This window comes from Kryptolebias marmoratus, linkage group LG4 (genome assembly GCF_001649575.2).
Source record: "Kryptolebias marmoratus isolate JLee-2015 linkage group LG4, ASM164957v2, whole genome shotgun sequence".
Lineage (NCBI taxonomy): Eukaryota > Metazoa > Chordata > Actinopteri > Cyprinodontiformes > Rivulidae > Kryptolebias > Kryptolebias marmoratus.
Genome location: NC_051433.1, coordinates 11501135 through 11523286, shown reverse-complemented (window position 1 = coordinate 11523286; position 22152 = coordinate 11501135). Strand labels below are relative to the sequence as shown.

At 39.8% G+C, this 22152-nt stretch overlaps 1 protein-coding gene across 3 annotated transcripts in view; it reads left to right on the top strand.

Annotated features, from left to right (window-relative positions):
• The first annotated feature begins 1246 nt into the window (after window positions 1-1246).
• The window catches only part of sema3fa (sema domain, immunoglobulin domain (Ig), short basic domain, secreted, (semaphorin) 3Fa), a 46118-nt gene continuing 25212 nt past the window's right edge, over window positions 1247-22152 (top strand). Inside the window, exons 1-2 of one of the 3 annotated variants that reach the window (XM_017408402.3) lie at window positions 1247-1464; window positions 3028-3146. In XM_017408402.3, coding sequence (XP_017263891.1) covers window positions 3035-3146 — 112 coding nt within the window. In that variant the 5' untranslated portion in view covers window positions 1247-1464; window positions 3028-3034. Of the gene's footprint in view, window positions 1622-3027; window positions 3147-22152 lie in introns of all 3 variants that reach the window. The other 2 variants (XM_025004219.2, XM_017408401.3) reach the window with 2 other exon arrangements.

The window sequence follows — 22152 nt, the reverse complement described above, 5'->3', positions numbered from 1 at the left end:
CAGTCGTGAAAAACGAGCTACCAGTGGTTTCTCTAAAACTCATCAACTGAATATCTTCAAAAAATGCAAAGACAAATTCCCACAATTCTTCTGCAGTGGTCATTTTCTGCAGTTAATCTTTGTATCTGGAGCTCTAAATGTGCATTGTAATTATTTTAATCTGTCTCAATCAGCGTTTCCCTATTTACATTATGGATCAAATTTTGAGCAACCAATCTTCCTGGCACACTTTTGGCTCCCGCTCTTTCCTGAAGATAGCTTGAAACGCTTCTCAACATGTGGAAAATGTGGTTTGATAATTGCTGTCAATGAGAAATGCAGAGTCTGTGAATACAGACAAGACAAGCTGTTTCAAAATGCCACTATATGTCTTAATTAATATCTGATGCCAGAAAGGTGGGCGACGATGTAATTTTCTGTCTCTACCTGTGTGCTCATCCCTGTGTTTGTTTTTCTGTCTGTTAGCAAAATATCTCATTAACAACTGAACAGATTTTAATGAAACATCCAGAAAGTAATCATTGAGTATACATCTAGAAATTATTTCATTTTGGAGTCAACTCAATTCAAGATGGCTGCCACAGCTAACCAATCTTTGCAAACACAAAAATGGTGATGACCAAGTCAATTTTATAAATACTGAGCTAAAATTAAATGTGGTAGTAGCTGGGAGTAATCTCTAATACATACTCTGAGCACTAATAGATTGGAGAAGATCTTCAAAACTTTTACATTAACTATTATAGTCAACCTTGTCTGTCTGTTAGCAAAATATCCATGAACTATTGGTCGAATTTTCCTGAAACTCTCAGAAAATCATCTGTGAATATAAATCTATAACTGACAAACTTTTGGAGTCAACCCAATTGAAGATGGCCGCCGCAGCTAATGAATCTCAGCAAACACAAAAACAGCTAAAACTCCATCACTTTTACAGTCATTGAGCTCAAATTTGATGTAGTAGTAGCAGAGAATCATTCCCAACACATGGGCCAAGGGCTAAGAGGCATGCAAGGCTGCGGGCGATAAGCATTCCTTTAAGAGGAGGTTTGTTTTAATTTGACAGGTTCCATTTTTATAAGGGAAAAAAAATATAGGCGGTGCAAATTTGATTTGACAGCTTTTCCTGGTGCTGGAGGAGACATCAGGACATGAAAAAAGAGATAGAGGAAAAAGTCTTTTTTTTATCAGATTTTGTGGAGGGTGGGAGGGAGAGCCCGGGTACTAAGGTAGGTTCCCTCCCACATGGGTGTGTCCAGAGCCGGGAGACCTCAGCCTATCCACCTGCAACAATCCTGCTCCCTCTCACTCCACACCGGATCGCCGCTGCGCACGGCCGAACCTCCGTCTCCAGGAGCGACTCTTTTGTTTTTACGACCTCCCCCCCGATGTTTTTTTTTAAAATAAGGAAGCTGTTGCTGCCGTCAAGTCGCCCCTTGAAGTTTTAAGGAGCTGCGTTCGAAGGTAATTTCAATCAAGCTTTTGTTTGGCTGTGGGATAATCGCGCAGGATTTGCGGCGGAGAGCCTACGCCTGCGGACGGAGCGACTCCAACAACCTGGGTGGATGGTTTTTAAATGTTGACCTGCTGTAGCTCGATCCTCCCCGGACGCAACTAGAAGGTAGGTGACAATGCAGTGTCTCGTGATGGATGAAGGACAAGTCAGTCCTTTCTGTTTCTGACTGATGCGCTCCTGAAGAGACACGTCTGATGGAGCAGAGTGACAGCATGAAATATAAAAATCTGCGTTCTGTGCGCAAAATATGAACTAAATTTCATAAAGTTGATGAAATAATTTAGTCGTTGCCACATTGAAGCCTTTGTGTATTTTTGGTGTGGCTCCCTGGCGCGTGGGAGGTCGCTTTTAATGAATCATAAGCTGAGACACTATTTTGAAATCGCGCAGGACGCACGAGCTGCGCGCGTCTGTGTGATCTTAGTGGGCATTTTGGTGTCTTTTTTCAGCCTGTGAAAGTTCATTCTGTTTGTGATGTCGTAGCTCACTTTCAAGCTAAACACATAAAGAGTCCCCCAGCTAATCATTCTGCCTGTAAAATCCTGGATCTGGTGTCTGAATGACACGTGCTCCGTGTCCTCATAAGTCAGGCTGTGTTTCGGTGAACGCAGTCTGCTTTGGACTTCTGCCTTCTGGGGCTCAGTGTGGAACTTGATCTTAAACCCTAGCTGACAATTTGACCTCAAACACTGATCCACAAGTAGATCGGTGGCATACATGGATGATTATGCCCCCCTCCCCGCTAACACTGGTTTATTGTTACCAAACTCCTGAGAGCGCGTGTAGCTGTGCGCCCTTGTGCCAGATCATCCGCACCCCGGAGGACTCGGACAGCCTGATTCAGATCCTTTTATGAGGATATTATCTCAGCTCGCCTTTGTGGCGGATAAGAGCGCGCTGATGCGCTTTGTGATTAATCCGTGAGCGCTGCCAGTGCGCGCCATGGCTTATGGAGCAACTCTGGGTGAAATTCAGCTTTTGCTGTGGAGTAAAAGCAATGATTTTTTTTTTATTTTTAGAAAGTCTTTGAAGCTTTCGCAAACATCCGAAATGTGAAAAGTGCGGAGGTAGAGAGGAGAGAGGGCAGTTGTGGTGTGTTTTGGCAGCTGGAAGGAGACACTGAATGAACACAGGGGAGAACAATTGTGGACGCAACAGAATGAGAAATTCAGCAGGAAATCCAGACACTGTGGTGAAAGCAAAAGTATGAACCAACAGACTGTATTTCCACATTGCATCATTTCCCTGCTTGTTAAAGAATTATCAACAGATTGAATATAACAGATTTTTTGAGAAACATACATTATGATTCAGATTTCCAACCTATGGACAGCTGGAAGTCTGCCCCCACTGCCTTTACTTAAACACCTAAAAATTTCACCATGAACCATAATTAAGACTGCCTTTTTTTTAGATCTTTTAGCTCTGCTGTTTGTAGTTTCTTTGTGAATTGTCTGATGGTTTTTTGTCTCTCAGCTACTGGATTCCTCTTCTCTTTTGTTAACAAACAGAGGGACAATGTTGTGGGACAAACTGTCCTGGCTGCTTTCCCTGCTGGCCTTATCGTCTGGGGGGCTGCCTCCATCCAACGAGCCCCTGTCCGCTCCCAGAATCTTCCTGTCCTTCAAAGGTAAGACACTGAAAAAAAAAAAAAAAAAAATGACATGTTTCTCTCCAGATTTGGTTTGATTTGTTGCGGCACCCGCCGTTCAGTTTTGCTCAGGAGTGAGTCAACTCCAGCAACAGCTGAATTCATGTCCTGGCAAGCTTGGCTTTGTGTCCACCGAGAGCTTAACTGGGGTTTGATTGTGTGTGGGGGGGCCGACGGGAAGAATGAAGAGATGTGCCAGTGATTGTCCCGACTAGAGAATCTGTCTTCATCAAATCACACGGCTGCTGTTAGTGCCCCAAACAGGCCTTTGTGTGACCTCGGCTCCCTTCTGAAATCAAGTCAAATTTAACACTTGGCTGTGCACACACACACACTCTGGGTCCACATCCAGCATGTTATGAATGTTGGCCGGTGCCACATGAGACCCCGTGTGTAGAACTGTACTGTTAAAATAGGCCCCAGCGCTGTAGTTTCTGCTGCTTTGTCACTCTGGTGTCGACAGCGTGCATGACTCTTCTGGAGGTCTGATCAAACACGTCTCTGAAGGAGACTTTATTAAGGACCTGAGTTCAGATTCATGCCGTTTTTATGAGAACTCTGCTGTTCGGCAGAAGTTTGCTCAAGGCTGAACATTCAGGAGCTGCAGTTTAAACCACTGAAAATAAAGACTTAGCATTGCTGGAAGAAATGCACATCGCCCGCCACCAGTTTTAAACGTGTAATCTCATATGAAGTTACAAGATGTCACGCTCTCAGCATGTGTTGTTTATTACTTTCAGCTACTACCACATAGAATATTAGCTCAGTATTTATAAGGTTGACTATGCTATGGCTATTTTTGTGTTGGCTAATATGAATTAGCTGTGGCAGCCATCTGGAGCTGGTTTGACTCCAAACCATGATCAGCTGTAGATGTGTTCACTTTTTGAAAGTTTCATTTCAATCTACCAAGTGGTTCGTGACATATTTTGCTAACAGACAGACACACAAAGATGCACAGGCAAAAACAATATCATACCATTTTTGCTTTTTGGTGTTTGGAGATAATTAAAATGCTCATAGTGAACTGATGATTTTTTTGGAATATGACAATCCCAGATTAGGAATCAACTTTCTCAGTAAGCACTTTGATGCAAAGCTGCCATCTTATATTTTCCAAAAGTGAACAAAGAGGTGAAACAAAAGCAGAGATCCAGCCTTTAAAATCATGTTGGTTTTTTCTGGCATAGTGGATGCTCACTGAGTGCCCTTCAAATATTTCAAGGCGTCTGTTGGAAACAGATTTTTGACATGAAATTATTGTTGTTTTCTCAGGGCCCCAATGTGTCTGTTTTGTTCTTCGTCTTGCTTTGTCTCTTGAATCCAATCTTTTCCGTCCTTGTTTCTAATCATGCCAAGGTTTAACACATTAGTGGTCTTCTATTTACTTAATGGAAAGAGTTAATCTGTTTTCTGCTCCTTTAATTTAGTTTTTTGATTGTTTGTTTGTTTTTAATTAGTTCTTGGGGATACTTTATGCATGCCAGAGCAGCTCCTGATAGCTGGAGGTTCATGAAATGCGTCTAATCTGTGCATTCCCTAATTGTATTGATTTTTGCACTCTACCAGGAATGCCTTCTTAATTTTTTATGCTCTGGTGTACTTAACAAAGCACTTGGCTTTAGCTTTCATAGTATGCAGCTGCCATCACTTGTGATAATTGCCTTATGATAATCTAATTTTCGGTAAGCGTTTCAGTTCAGATGATAAAATAAAACAAGGAGGCAATCTACAAATGCTGCCATGTGTTGAATTTATGATCCAGCCCACATGTTGTTTCTATAAATGTCAAACAGTATCACTTCTCTGCTGATTATTTTTTGTAGCTGGTGGAGAAGATTTTGCTATGTTTGGCTGAAATCCAAGGCTTTTGGACGAGAAAACCTACATTTTTGCCTTTTGCCATTCTGATATTTTAATAAGATAAAGCAGCAGACAAGCTACCCACTCTTTTGTAAATAGAACATAAATATATTTACTGTCAGACAGATGTAAAACATGTTATTGTGAAGATATTGTAACAATACTTACTTAAAATCCCTCTCTGCATGTATTGCCTTTTAGTTGTGTTCAAGACATTAGTAATAATTTCTATTTGTAGCAGTTTTTGCAAATTTTTCACAAAGCAAATACTATAAGTGAATTTATATATATATATATATATATATATATATATATTCACTTATATTCCAGCACTTTGAATCGCCTTGTTGCTGAAAAGTGCTATATAAATAAATTTCACTTCACTTCACTTCCCATTTCAGAAGAACAGTGAATGCAGCACGATTTAAAGTTGAAGATAAGCTGGGAATTTATTCTAATGCAGAAAAGTATTTTTGCTGAACTTGTTTCTGAGTTAAACATTTAATCTAGAGGTAGGGTTAAAAATATAAGGTTGATATTTTAGTTATTAGTGACTTTAAAACTCCAAATATTATAAAACAGTCACATTTTTTATTATGTCTCCTTCAACGTACAAAAATCCAGTAAGTAAGCTTTTGGTGAAAGACAATGTAAAAGAAGGTTTACATTGTAAACCTCCACTTTGAACCTAAACAGACCGTTTTGCCTTAAGCAGCTACTGAGTATGTTAGTGCAGGCTGAGTTATTAACTGTGATAAGGACAGAGTGAGCAAACAGAAGATGACCAAAGGAATGTCCTTTCAAAGCAGCTCAAGATCCCAGACTTCAAAAGAACTGAAAACAAGATGCAGAGACATACCTCAAAAAAAAAAAGAAAAGAAGCAGACAGCAATAAATCTCTGAGAAAAGTCAAATTTATTGTCTTCTCAACATCCAACTTTCTGTTTTTTTTTTATCAATGGAACAATTCAAACCTTGTGAGTTTTTTTATGTAAGATCTGGAATCTTAAGAAGTGTGCTGACATGCACATGAGTTGTGTCCTTATAGACCAAACGAGACTGGTTTGTATCAGCTGCTGAGAACTCCTATATTTACTTTAAAACAAGGTCTATAATCATTCGCTATTTTAGTGAGCCGGGGCCCTGCGAGGTTGTGACCCTTCAAACAGAAGCCAGTCGCTCTCGAGGTTAACTGCCTGCAAACTGTGAGAGAACGACACCGTATTAACAAGTAATAGCTTGTTGGGGTAATCCTCAGGCACATTTGAAAGTGTTTAACTCTGTTTTTTCTTCAGCCTCTGTAGTCCAAAGGAGAACACCTGGACACAAGGTTAGCTCTGGGAAGAAAAGCCCGGAGAGAGAAGACAAAGCCAGGCAGTCCTGTAATTGGGCCAATTTTCAGAGACAGTTTAGGGGTTACTCCAGCCTTTGTAGTCTCAGACAGTCCTTTTGGGCCTTTAGTGAGTTGAGAGTTGTCACGCATGAATAGGGACTTCACTATCTTTCCTGGCAGTCTTTGACATTAAAATAGTTCTTAAAATAATTAGGAGCTGCTGGTGAAGTTGAACAATCTCTCCAACAATAGGCAGCTTCCACAGATTATGTTCCATAGGCAGATTTGTAAGCGACGATTAACTTCCACATGTTAAGTCAGTGTGACATTCCTCTTTGTAGGTGGTCCCGTACTGTTGGCATCTTTTGGACATCTCTGGTGAAAGAAAGCATAAATCATCCCTGTCATGCCAAAAGCTATATCTGTAGAGAGCTGACAGAGATGCCAAAGCTAGCACCTTCACCAGCTTATATTATTTTGTCATTGGAGGCACAGATAAGAGCTTAAGCTTGATGCAAACAAATAATTAAAGGCCTAACATTCCATATAGGAATGCATATTGCCCGCCACCTTTGGTGCCAGAGTTTTAGTTGGTTTGAACTTTTAAACTATCTACATCTTATGATGAGAAGGGGCAGCATTATAGCTGTTTTGGTCAAACCTTGAACATAATATTGTGCAGGATCTCTTGTACGATGTGTTAAAGCTCAGAGTATGTGTTAGGGATGACTCTCAGCTACTACCACACCTAATAAGTTAGAGCCAATTTTGTGTCAGATCATCTGTTAGCTGTGGTGACATCTTGAATTACGTTGACTTTGAAAGTTAATCTTTGGCACATATATATCCAGCGACTGCTTCCTGACAGTTTCATCTTGTGATTCATTAGATATTTTGCTAACAGATACAAGGTTGACTCCAGTGGTTAATGAAAAGTTTTAAGCAAAACTGTTGCACAATGTGTAGCACTTAGAGTGTGTGTCGTGAATGATTCACAGCTACTAACACACTACATCTTAGCTCACTACCTGTAAATACTGGCTGAGTTATAACCATTTATGAGTTTCCTAATAGTTGGCTGTGGTGTCCACTTTAAATTAGTTTGACTCCAAAAGTTAATCAGTTGTAGATGTGCATCGAGTGATTAATTTCTGAAACTTTTTTTGATATCCATCCAGTGGTTCATTAGATATTTTGCTGACAGACTTAGTTGACTTCAACAGTTGTAGGTAAAGTTGTATAAAGAGATTTTGCACGATCAGTTTGCTCTCAGAGTATAAGTTGAGGTTGACTCTCAGTTACTTCCACACCAAATTTTAGATTAATATCTGTCAAATGGAAGCACTTAGAGCCCTTTTTGTGTTTGCTCAGGTCACTTAGCTGCAGCGACCATCTTAAATTCCATTGACTCCAAAAGTTAATCCGTTGTAGATGTGCATCAAATGATTCCTTGTAGAGTTTTATTAAAATCCGCCAAGTGGTTCATGAGATATTTAGCTAACAAAAAACGAGCTCAAGCACCTCTTCTCCTTCTGCAGCAGTTCAGTTCAGTAACTGCTGTCTCTAATTGTTGCTGAAACTCAGTACAGTCCCAACATGACTGTATGTCCTGTTCATTATGCAGAAACCTTCCTGCTGTTCAGCTGCATGTAAACCTGGTGGGATTACTGAGCTGTATCATCACTCTGGTTATTATCATGTTACACACACACTATCAGAGGAGGGGAACATATTAAACTCATGCAGACGCAGAAAAGCAGGAAATCCAATCAGATTTTATTTGGGGACATATAATGATTTTCAGCTCTACTGGGAGATGAAACTTCACTTATTTTTCACTTTAAAAATAATTTAAAGCGTAAATAGATGGTCTGCACACTCAAAATAGAAGGATGCGGAAAATTGTGCTCTGAAAAAAATATATTTGAAATATTTTAGGGGCATTTTCTAAGCCTTAAGTTTGGATAACCTCCCTTCAAAAAATACATTTTAATAGAACAAAGCAAAATATTTAATATAAATGAAACTTTTGGAAGGGGAGCAAATGAACAATCTATGACAAATGAACTTTCCTGGTGGTAGGCAGGAGGGAGATGCCACCATAGTTTCCGCAAACAGCCTTGTCTCCCTTCTTGAGAATGGAAATAATTAAAGCATCCCGAAGCTGTGCAGAGATTTTTTTCCTTCTCTCATATTTTGACGAGCAAGTCATGGATGTGGCTGAGGAGATCTGGCCCACCTTCTTTCATGACTTCTGAAAACTGATGTCTATGACTGGTACTTAGCAGCACTTTACCTGCTAATTTAAAACATCCACCTGCCATCTTCTGCCTCCCTCTGCTGTAGAACTACGTCCAAATCAAATAGACACCAATGATATAAAATTGATAGTATTTTTATTGTCACTGATCTGCATTAAATCTAATTCTGAGGAAAGGTGGGGGGTGCTTAGCTTTTATTTCTTTTAGTAATTTTACTTCATATTTGTTCAAGCTACTTTGATGCAGTGAACTGTTTTGGTCAAGCAGTATGTACCTCCTGATAGTCCCAAACGGTCTGCTTTTTAAAGGATGTTGTAACAAGTACAATAATGTGTGATGGCTGCAGTGAGCAAGCCGCCAGCAGTTATTACAATACTTAGGCACATTGCCCCCAGAGATGCTGCTGGTGAAGAGGAGGTGTATCCCAGCAACCTCTGCTCTGTAGGAAACCTTGTGTCAAACTGAGATTATTCAGGAGAGCAAAACAGAAGGTGACAGCTCTACTGCTAAATATAGTGCCCCTCCTGTCTGCTTCTTTATGCTTCCCCTCTCTGCCTCGTCATCATCCTCCTCCTCTGCCTTTATGCTATGCTTACCCTCTCTATCTGCCTCTTGATAAGAGGCTGGCAGCGTGAGCTGAAGGAGGAGAGCACCCAGTATGCCGCCCACAGCAGGGACGCTGTTTTAGTACATGCAAAAGGCAAGAGCAGGAAACACGGGTCTTCAAAGTCCCCACACGCTATTAGAGAGGAAACCTGAAAGAGCAGGGAATGTGTAAAGAGTTTAAACCTGAGGGCTGAGGAAAAACCAGCTCAAATGAAAGGAAAAAGGAGCAGCGGGCTTTGTTTCGGTGTCTTGAATGGAAATAATGTGTTCAAGTTGGGTAACACGTTTTTATCACAGCTGTTTCAGAAATTCCTGGCTTCCCACCTTTTTAGTGATATCACACATGCATATTGTTGCTCCTGATGAAAGACACTTTGAAAAACATTTTTTTCTTCCCAGTTTCATTATTGTTTCTATAAACTGACCTGCAGAGCCCAACCACTCATTAATGCAAAAAACTCCTACCTGTGGTGATAAAAATGCACAATATTCACTCTGTGTTTTTTTTATTCTTGGTATGTTTAGCTTTGATCATTTTATCATTAGTTATATTACAAGTACATTTGAAGCGATGTGCTAAAGTGTATCTCCCTCATAAATCCATTACCAAACTTTTCTAATCGCCAAAAGAGTATCTTAAATCCTAATCTGACCAAACATGAAGTAAAAATAAATCTAAAGTACAAAAAAAACTAAATAAATTGAGAAAAATTTGGGCTCTTCTTGCCCTTTTAGTGTCCCAACCACAAACACAGACTACATGAGACGCTTTCACTTGTTAAGGAAAACGAGAATCAAGATCATAGAAGGAAAATTGGCTCAACCACTTTATTTTTGTTTTTATTTTGATTTTCTTTTAGATTTTTTTTCAACCTGCTGCATTTCTCACTGTATTTCAAGTCAGTATACAGAGTTTGCATGTCTTAGTTTATATGTTTGGGCTCTGCATGCACACGTCGGTGCTTATGCTGAAATGATATACTGTGCTGCTCTAATAAGCAAAGGACCTTTAAGCAAAGGACATTTGTCTTCCTGACCTACAATTCAAACCTAAAGTCATTTTAAAACTGATGAATTCTTAGAAGTGTACACAAATCCCCTTAACTTTGACTCACTGTTAGTTCTGCACATGTATTCTTGGTGATTTGGTTGCTGAAACACTTTGCAGCAGCGGCTCAGACAGGAACACCATGACAGATGTGTTGGTGAGCTTGACTGGTGTGTGAGTGTGTTCGTACATCCATGTATGTTGGTGTCTCCTGGTCCCTGCTGTAGCCACTTTTTTAGATTGAAATGTGGCAGACAGGATAAAAATAGATGTGAGCTACAGCGGCACATCACACCCATGTCTTCTTCCCTCGTGCTTAAGAAGCACGTTTCAGAAAAGTGCTTGGTGCAGGGTTTGGGATTGTTTTCTTTTGCATCTCTCTGAGTAATGTTTTAGAAGACACATTTCTTTAAGTTTGGATTAAATCATTAAGAAGAGAAGCTCATTAGGCAAAAACCACAGTGGCAGGAGGATTGGGTTGCTAAAGATTTTGTGGTTAGAGTTCCTGATTGTAATGGATTTTACCGGAGGTGGTTTGCTGAAAATTTAAACTGACGGTGAAGAATAATGGAGAGTTTTTATTATTTATTTCAAGTCCATGTGGTTATGTCTGTATTGTTTGTTTATGTGTGTGTGTGTAAGTGTGTGGGTGGGTGTGGGTGTGGGTGTGTGTGTGTGTGGATGCTCACATACTTGCAGAGCTTCTTCTGCAAAGAGCTGCTGACTCCGGCACTGCTTTGGTTCGGTTGCCATAGCAGCCCGTACCTGTCACTCCTCACAAACTGAATCAGGTTCAAATGATTCTCTCAACAGAGGAGGAGGTGGGATGCAATCACCGCTTCGTGCTTATTTCCCCAGATGTCTGCCGTCTTGTTTGTTGCAGGAAATGCTGAAGCAGAGAAGCACCCACTTTTTAGGCTCGGTGCAAAAAAGAGATTTGCTGAAACAATAGACTTTCATGAGGCCTGTGGTTTGATCTTCAAAGCAAAGTGAAGCTGGACCAGTGAGGGAACATGTGAGGGTTTGATTTCTGTGCATGGGCTCCAAGCGGCTGGACATTATCTCCAGATGTGGATGAAGTGTGGGAGTGTTTGGGGCTTTGCACTCTCGACTGAAATTAAGGTGACAGCAGGTCAAGGGCACTTCTCCACATGTTTACTTTTGACAGCTATCATTCATTTTCATTCGTCTGTCAGTGTTCAGCTCTCGTTACTGCAGTGCCATTGACCTCACCATTAGGGTCAGCATTTTAAACATTTCTCAGGATGCATTCTGTCAGGTGTGGTTAAACAGTTAGGTCTGAAAATATTTGAGCACTGATACTTTTTGTTTAGCAATTTACCAAAACATCGATAATAATCAGATATACTGTACAATTAAGTGTCAGGTTTTTAAGATTTTCTTGCATTTAACAAAGTACTTACTGCAGCTAAATAAAACTCTTAACTATCATTATTTGGATTATTGTCTAGTTTCCATTTCCTCTAAGGACTTGACCTTGTGAAACACAGAGAACAACATAGTTGTTGAATTTAAATGCCACAGATTTAGTTTTATGGTCCTCATTACATTAATTCAGGCTCGGTTTAAAGATGTTCAAATTTACTTTAAAAGTACTTGTATGTATCTAAGTTGGCAGACATATATGTTAATGCTCCAAATTTCCTTTTTTTCAATCTCATTTTTTTAATATGCATGAAAATCATAACTTGGCCATCTTATTTTGGCTTCATTTTTAGAGACTGTTTGAATTAGGGAGAAACCTGAAACTTAAAACCTTTCTTCAGCACTTGTTTCACTTGAAATCAGTTCAGATATTCTTTTTTGTTTAAGGCTGAACACAGGGAGAAAAAAAATACTAAAATTAAAAACTAATAAAAGCTTTTGAACTTGTTTCAGTTCATTAAGGAGAATAAATACTTGGTAAAAGAGAGAAATATGAAGACAGAGTCAGTCAGCGGCTGGTGGAGAAATAAAGTCTGTCAGGCAAGATGAGCTGAGAGGAGGAAAATGCGAGGGGAGCAATAGAGCAGAATCAGACAGTGCTCCGGGAGCGCTAATGGACTACAGGGCATCAGTGTCAGGTTTGCTATCTCAGCCGGAGCGTAGAAAAATGAAAGAATTTGAGAATGAAAAGGAGGAGAGGAGCATGGGTGCACAAAGACATACTCAGGACAAATTGTGTGTCTGCTTCCCATTAGCTGTGTGTGAAGGTTGGAGGAGATGGTTTACTTCAGCTGGTGACTGCTCGGACAGCCTCCACAGGTCAGCGCTGTGCCAGTGCTCTGGCAGTAACCCTACGCTGCAAAGTTTGTCATTAGTCATTGCAAACTGCTGACTTCATTATCTTTACAGGAATGTTGAGTAATTTGGCATGGGAGGCTTTATGCCCAAATGCCTTAAATGCGTTTTGAACAGCCCGTTTCTTCTCCAGCAACACAAGATGTTTTGAAGCTGAAGTACAAACTGTCTTTACTGGATGCTTCAGTGATCATAATCCAGGGCTCTGCCAGATTTGCAGTGTTTTATTAACATGCGTTCTCTCCTGAAAGAAGGTTGGGTTTGGTAAAAAAAAACTGTGCAATTTCATGAGTTTTTAGCATTGAGAACTTGGTGTATCAGGTATTTCTATGTGCATGTGTCAAGAAAAAAGCTGACCTTCTGATTGCGATTGAAATAAATCCATGGATGACCCTGATCTTGATCTTGTGGGAGTCTACAGTGGTGTTGTCTCACTGTTGGTTTTAAAATGCCACAGAGATCCTCCTTCTCTGCATGCCTCCCATCAGAACTGCCGTTTATCATTTTGGCTACCTCCCCCACTTTCATATACGCACTGCATACATTCTTATTGCACAAAGCATAACCAATGAAAACTGAGCCTTCGTCAGATGCTAATGACATTATGAAACCTACTTTTTGTAGTTTAAGATGCAAATGCTTGGTAATTACCAGAGTCTTCCTTGTCAAATTGGTTTTACTCAAATCAGTTTATATTCCTTAAGTTCCATTAAGTTCCATTGGCTTTAGGCAAGTTATACCTAACTTTGAATTCAGGAAACTCTGATTGAGATCAAGCCGGTGTGGCAGAGAACCTCCTGAACTCCTCGTCCTGGAAAAACAACAGAAGAAAAACAGCAGGAAAGAAGGGCAGCATGTGGTAGAACATGAGGTTTCCAGACCTTGTTTCTGGGTTGGTACACTGGTGGGGTTCCTGAGACGAGATGGCCTCTCGGTCCTAACCTTTGTGGAGGTTACATTGACGCGATGCCAAGATTTTTCTCGTGCCTGCCCCTGTCACGCCTCTCTGCCTCTAAGCTTTGTTAGTCAGCCATGTTCTCAGGAACCTTCTCTAGGTGTCCCTCAGTGTTGTCCATGGTGTTTGTGCCATATGTTTGTCCCTGTGTTCCTGCATATATAAATGAGAAATAGGACTAAGGGCCTCCTCTGTTGCTGTTGTTATTGTTGTTGTTTTTGTTGGTGTCGACGCCTCTCTCATCCCTGTGAATGGACCGCTTGGACTGAATAGGAAAGGGGAGTTTGTGTGGGTCGACTCCATCATTCATTTACTCCATTCGGGTCCCCAGGGAAGCGGAGGGGGGAGTGGTGCACAACTTTGGCACAGCAATAATGCTAAGGGCACCTCTGTCTGTCCTTTTTCTCTCTGTGTTCGCCCTCTGTCCATCCCTCATCATTTGTGTCTCTCTCCTTTCGTCGTCTTGGCATAAATGGTGAAACAGTCATCAGTCTGGCTATGATCGTAAGCTTTCATGTTCTGTTGGATCTCATGTTGGATGAAGCAACTCTCCTCTGGACATTGATGGACGACCACAGGCAGCCTTTCACAGAAGGATGGCACAAATATAGAGGAAGAAACTGGATTTTTATGGTCTAGTTTTAACTTGGTCTGAGAATCAAACAGAGGATACACAAAATTTGGTTTGGCACTGGGAAGATCTCCAACCTAAAGTGATGCTTAAGATGGTTGGAATTCATTAGTCTACGTCATTGACAAACAGGATTTGTGCACAGTGTGAAATTTACCTTTTCTCTGCTGTGGCTGGATTATCCCATCCTACAGAGCCATCTGTGCTAAATTAATTAGTCACAAATCACTGCAATGCATTATGAGCTATTTACCCCACACAAACAGGAGCAACTTCATTTATCTCAGCTTCAACACACAATGTGCTTTCTTGTTTGGCTGAATGCTAGTTTGTTGTTGTGTCATCAGAAGTACTGTTGTAATCAAACAAGTTCAAATAGATTAGTTTTGCTTCCTGATAAACTCTAATATATCCATAGCATTTTCAGAAAGAAAATATTGTTGTGAAGTTGGTAAAGTTGGTCAAAAAAGTTTTGTATTTTCTTCTGGCGAGACCTAATTGCTTGGGAATCAAATGAATCTCTGCTCTTTTGTGACAAAGTTGCAGGTGATCGTAACCAGACTGCTGGGAAACCTACAGGAATGAAAATATGGCAAGCTGTCACGCAAGCAAACCCAAAGCAGAAAGAAAAAAATAAACATTCAAACATGTCTGCTGTTCAGTTGAAAACTGATAAGACACGGGGAGGTGTGAGAAGATGGTCCTAGAGGAAAAGGTATCTCTCCATTTTTAGTGTGGCGCAATCTGCGTTTGGGTGCCTTATCAGTGCAGAGCGGATGGCTAAGCATTGATTTATGACAAGGTACTACAGCTGAAGATAAGAAGGTTTAAGTCTCCATGACTCTGTGTAATTGCTGGTCTCCTCCTGCATTTTATGTGAGGTTGGATGGAGGTTCACTGTGACCAAAATTTCCCTCTGTCACACATGTTGCCTCTTTCAGACTGATAAGACTCCTTTTTTTTCTGTATTTCTCACGATGGTACTTAACATAAAACAGCTACAGCTAATACCTTCTGTTGTTGAACCTTTTTGAGGCATCTGAAATGTGTGCCCATAACCTGAAAAACTACTGAGTCATCCTATTTTTGTGTTAGCTAAGGTTGATTAGCTGTGGTGGGCATCTTAAATTACCTGTGAGTTACTTATTAACTGTTGGAAGAATTGGTTCAACATTAAAATAAATCTCCTTTGCAGCCTGGATCCAACCTTTCAACAATAACATACCAGATAAGTCAAAGCCTCTCACTGTTGCATGCCAAGTTTTGTTCTCATGACACATAAAGTCTGAACGGGGCGGTCCTGCTCGCTCATTTCATTCCTGGGGTGCAGTAACCGCTGTGGATTATTGACATGACAAGTTTATGAGAACCACAAGTCCTGGTGTGGTTTGTAAACAGTCAGACATGTTATCTTGTGTCATGATTTTATGCATCTGTTCATTCACAGTTTTACTGCTACTGCTCCACAAAGTCTTACCACTCAAGTCAGAATCTCACTTAAGAAGCATATTAATATGAATTTGACCCAAACTTTGGCTATTCACATCCTCTCCTGGGTGCCCCTAAACAGGCATCCTTTGCACATTGACCTTTATAGTCCTGAGTGAGTGAAAAGGCCACGGGGTCACGGAGTAGGATGTCCCAGCTGTCTGTCAAACATAAAAGACGCCAAATTAACAGCCACTTGGCATTTTTAAAAGGTAAGGGTGAGTGCATCTGTCAGTTTGAAAACTTTTTAAAAAGGATTACACAGACAGACAGTAATCTATAGGTCTGTCACTCAGTCTGACCTTGGGGTAGCTTTGGTTTAATTGCAGGGTACAGATGAGAGAGTGGGGCCCACCTTTAGGAGACAATTCACATTATCCATTAAAATGGAAGAGCTGGCAACAGGTTTCATCTTGAAAATAGCATTTTTTGCGCATATATTGGAATGTAAATGATTCTATTCAGCTTGTAATAATTTTCAATAAATATTGTATGTTTAGTTTTTGAAGCATTTAGCCCATTTGTTGTTTTGGAAATATCAGAACATACACCACTATTTTGGTCACAGACCAAAGATAATAATGCCTTGTCGGAGAAGACTCCAACTCACATACATTTAAAGCTGATGACATGTTGTAGAAATATACATCATTCCAGTAGATCATATGCACTTTCTTGTAAAAGCTTCTGATGTACAACTTGCTTCAGATAACAAACAAGATATGTTGCATGATATGAAGAGTAATGCATTCTGACACTTTATAATTTAAAAAAGCAGTGTAGAAGTTTAAAAAGATTTCCACATTCAACTATTTTCATAACAATAGCATTCCCACTGACTGCCTTTTATTCACCCCTCCCCCATTTTTGTCTCTTTTCCCCTTACCGCAGTTTCCCCTAAATCCCCTTGCGGACACAGAGAAAAAAAAAAAGATTGCCCTTGACTTACGGTCGTCACTCCACGCTTCCTATTTATTCTAAGCAGAAAGGGAGGCTGACAGAAGATGCAAATGTTAACATAAACTCTTACAGCTTTTATTCAGTCAGCTGATTTTTCACCACTCAGTGTCTCAGATTGTTTCCTTTTCACATTTCTCAGAAGTTTCTTCTTGATTTTCATTAAATGTTCAAATTAAATCCTCGTTTGCATGCCTGTTTGTGTGGATAAGAGGCTGCGTTAAATCCCTATTGAGCTTGCAAATTCTCCAAATAACACAAACAAGTACAGCTTAAAGGGCAAGACTAAAGGTGGCCGTTGAAACAATACAGATATGGATATCAGATTTACTATTAACAGACAGTATCAGCCTGCAGAACACTAGCTTGTGTCTTCATGTATGGACACAGATGATCATAAAAGGAGTTTTACTGTGAAATCTTTTCTAAAGAGAGGGCAGCTGGATTTAATGAGCACTCAAAAAATATTTCAGGGCAAACAGCCTCATTAAACCGTGCATTGGTAAAGTTTAATAATCAATCAATCAACCTTTATTTATTTGCTCTTCATACAGATGTGTTTTACAGCAGATAAAACCAGAAAAACAAAGAAATCCAGAACTACCAGTTTTAAAAGCGATTAAGAAAAAGTACAAATAAAAGTAAAATGAAAAGACGTAAGTGATAACCTCAAAAAAAATGAAATAATCATAATAAATAATTATAATAACTAAAATTCAACTAAAAGCCAGACCAGAATCATGAGTCTTGAGTTTGTGTTTGAAAAAAATAAATCAAGACTCTTAGTTGATCCTTGGTCAGAAACAGAAAATACTTGCTATAAAACAGCATTCCTGCTTGAAATTAAACACTAGAAAATAACATCATACGTTTGGACTTCAACTCAAAAACATTTCAGCTGCTCCTAAGTTGTGATTATTCAGGTATTAACTTGAAAAATGTCTCAGCGACCATCAGCATGTGTTTTATTTGGAAACCACCACAGAACTGAGATTTTTACTGATTAGTTTGTTTTTCTTTGCCAAGTTTGTTGCTTTGGAGTTAAAAAAAAACTGGGAGGGTTTTGTCTGAGTCCAATTACATTCAAGGTCATTCAGTGAAGTCAATCCCATATTGATCTGTTGGTTGCCCGGGACATATTTGGGCCACTGATGGAATGGATTACTGGAGGAATGTTATGATTGATTTTTTTGCGGATGAAGTCTGTCTCTTGAGAAAAATCTTGACCTTCACGAAAAGGAGCAATTAGCAATGTCTGCTGGACCAAATCTTTATATTTTATTGGATATCATTGTGATATCTGTCAGTGTGAGCTGCCATGTTTGCTGTGTTTTGCAATTTAAAAAAATTTACGAGACTGACATCTTAATTATCATGTGTTCATTTGTTTGTCTGTTAACAAAATCTTTCATGAACTGATTAACGTATTTAAATAAAACTCTCAGAAAGTAATTATTTGATGTACATCTGCAACTGATTAACTTTCAGAATCAACCTGAATCAACCTTAGCAAACACAAAAATGACTATAGAACAGTGAGTTTTACAAATGTTGAGCTAAAATTGGGCGTGATAGTAGCTGAGAATTATCCTCAAGACATACTTTAAGTGCTATCTGATAACGTGAGATTTAATTTAAAATTTGGCATGCAAGATGTTGGGGTTTGTTCCATCAGGAAAAGCTACTTAAGCTTGAGATCAAAGGTAATTTCTCGTCACAAAATACAATTTGCTGCTTTGCCTTTTTGTGCCTTTAATTTAAAGTCTTGCAAGAGATGCATAAAAGAAATTACAAGTGTTGTGCTATTCCCTCCTACCTTAGACATAGCTTGAAAAACATAAATGTGATTCTTCTTGCTGAACCATTTGTTTGGAGCCAGATGCATATTTTCATTGGTTTCAGTAAATAAACCATGCAGTTGTCACTCATAAATCAAGCCAGACTAAAGGAATACATTAGCCAACAAGTCATTGTTTCCCTTTCATTTATGCTGCTTGGATGACATTTGCTTTTCACCGAAGATATTCGACATGAAAAATTATGCAGCGGTAGATTCTTTTTATGAGTGGTTTGAAAAGGCAATAATGTCTAATTTGTTTCAATATGGCTGCTTGTTCTGACAGCAAGTCCTCACATTGAGCCTAAAAACACCAACACCTCCTTTGTGGGCATCTCTGCACTAACCAGCTGCGCAAATGTCAAGTATTATTTGGTTGTCTCCTGGTTGTCATGTGCTTTTAGAGCATAAGGCTTGACTGGGTATCTGTACTGACACGTACCTGGTTGGCGGTGACCCTGCCTTTGTGTAGCACTGACACGGGGTTAAGTGGGTGCACGCAGCAGTGGGACACACGGTATTATGTCAGCCGAGCAGAGGCAGATGGGCTTCTGACACACATTCATTATTGCGTTGTAGAATGATAACCTCACAGATGTCGATGACTCTGGAGCTCAACCAGCAGCTATCACTTACCACTGCAGACTAGAGGACCGTTTTAAATTCACATTGCAAATCCCGTTACACTTAATACATGCTAAAGCTCACTAATGTTTTGAAAAAAGCAGCACAACGAATATAAAAAAAAAATTTAATTCACTTTTATATCAAGGTGAGCTTTCTAGGTGCGCATTCATGCATTCAGTTTTGTGCATGTTTTGACTTTTCATTTTAAAAATACTGTTAAGACCTGCTAGTAAAATTTTGTCATCTGGCCAAGACCTTTGTTGCTTTCCATCTGCTGACTGAAAAAAAATGTCACGACTGGAAACAGGAAAAAAAAGATTTAATGAAAGTATCATATGAAAGGACATATGTGGTTAGTAATCACTTTTGGAACCTATCCTTGTGAGTAATAACACAAATCAGGAGCTAAAGAAACAAAATAATTCTCCAGCATCAGATTTTTTTCTTTTTTCCTCTTTTAGAACCGTCCTGCATAGTTCACATAAGGACTGAAGCGTGACCTAATTAGACATGGCACTCGTCAACCTCCTCCATTCATGCATGAGTTAAATACACTCAGTGGCTGAAGCATTAACCTGATTGTTGCAACAAAATTCATCGTGACTGCATACATTTCCCACATGTCCCTTACTTCTTCCACCTGTGGCACGCTCGGTGCCAAAGAAAGGAGTGAAGCAGAATAAGACTTATCTCAGTGAACTGGTATGCAGACAGAGTTTGGTGGATCCTGACAGGATCAGACAAGCCGAAGAAAAGGAAGGGTGTCAGAGAAGGAATGGAGATAAGTAAAAATAGCATTAAGAAGGTGTGATTTAAGATAGACATGGATGCTGTAAGGTTTGTAAGGACTGTGTGCATGATAACATCTTTAAGGAATTCACACAAAGTTTTGGGTGACATGGATTGCTGCTCCAACTAAAGAATTTGCTACATAACAGGGGGAAAAAAATTACAAAAAATCTTAAGATTAGTTTCCTTGTCACTCCCCGCTGGGAGATAGTTCAGTTTTATTTCGTCAAACAGAGGAATTATATTTTTTATATTTGACTTTGCCATCATTTTGAGTTCATCTGAATGGATGGCAGATTTAGATGGTTTGCGGGAAGAAATTGTTATATCCCGTATGTTTTAAGAGCGTCTTGGTGTAGAATGACACTGGATGTTACCACAACAAGTCAGGCTTAGAGGAAGCCTTACGTCTAAGTGCACAGAAGAGTGTCCATATTTAAATATACCCTCAGTCTCACCGGATTTATCACTTCTGAGGAAAAGAAGATTAACTGCAATTGCATCCAAGTCAAGAAACATTCCAAATTGAAGAACAGTGTTTGTCTTTGGCTAAAGTGATTTTATTTAAAAGTAGAAATTTTGACTCATGCACCAATTGCTAGCCCTCAGAAAATCCCTAAACTGTCAGTCTAAAGTCTAAAGTCTAGCCCTAAGTTATTCTATTACTGCTCTTCTTACCTTTTTCACAGACTTTGCTGCAAATTGATAGTACAAACACTCTTCTGTATTCCCGTATGACTGCTGTCTATATAAAGTATTGTTACAGCTGGTGTTGCACAGCTTTAAGGACACCTTGTGTGTCTCTCAGAGGTCTGAAAATATCAGGACTACATTTCTGGCAACTGAGTTACTCCACAGGTTGGGTTCCAGGAAAAGAAATAACAGTGAAAATGAACAGCAGAGTCCTTTAGAGACCCCGACCTTTCTTCACTCTTTGTTACAATTGAGCAATGTCACACTATTTTCTCCTGAAAGACAGGAGTCCTTAAGCCGCTAGACGCTTGTGTCACTTACTCGTAAAACTTTGAGGGCATTCACAGAAACAACTGTCACTGCTGTTTTTCTTCGAAGGACAATCTGCCCTCCCACCGAGCTCATGGGCTGTTTGCCTCGCTTCCATCTGGAAAAATATTTCCCTGAGAATCTGAGCAAATATGATATAATCAGGTTTCGGGTTCTTTCTTTTTTCTCCACAAAACCCTTTTTTCATATTGATGAAAGTGGATCCAAACTATAGCATTACGAATCTAATTTTTTTTTTTTTTTGGCAAAATAAATGGTTAAGAGATCATTTAAACCAATAGTACAGAATGCTTGCTCATTACTTTGTCCCCTTTTTTTGGGAAAAAACAGAACTTTTTAAAATCATCTTTCTCTTTTTTTACTACCTAAGCTGGGATCTGAAATCCTAATCAGTGTTTTTGTGTATTTGGGCACACAATCAGTGTGTTTTGTCCTCACTCCAGCTCATGATTAGCACTGAAGTGTCTCTGTGTGCCTTTGTGAGCTTTGTTGCTTTGCCCCTTTAGCTGCAGTAAAAGGGGATCTGTGTGTTGGCTGCTCACTGGAGCTCTCTGAGAGTTCGACTCAGAGTTTCCATGCCTCTCTCCTGCCTGCTTTGATAAATTGAAGTTCTTAGGTTCGCTGTCAGGCTCCTCCACCCTCAGGACTCCTCCTTCCATTCTCACTCCTCAACCACAACATTTGCTGTTGTGGGTGAAAAATGACCAAAGGGAATAGAATAGATTGTCAGAGTCGGACTGGAGATTGGAACACCCAGAGAAGGTAGAGGTGGCTGCTGTCCCCAAAAGACCCCTCGAGTCAACACTTGCTACTAATGGTCTCACTAAATTTACCTTCTAATTAACCCCCTCTCATTGCCCCCCAGCTAGCAGCACACTGGAGATGACCTTGAAGCAAGAGGAAACAGAAAAATATTTTGGAAGTTGTGCTTTTTTTCAAATCTGCTTCAATTCAAGAGGAAATAGTGAATCTATCAACAATTTGGCCCTGGAAAGATGTAAAAATCCAGTGCTTCTAATCAAATCAAGAGTCAGGAGAGGTCTATAAATAGAGACGAGGAGGTTCTTGTGAGAAAATGATCTACATCTGGCTCTGTGTTAGCGCAGCTGACAGAGAAGTAGAGTATTTGTTCCAAGTGGAAGGTCAGAGGTCAGCCAGGGAGAGGAGGATTTTTCACTCATTCACACCCGCCTCGTCTCATTATTCAGCTCTTTCCATAATCCCTCTAAACAGTGTTGTCACCGCTGACCACCGTCACCACCCTGA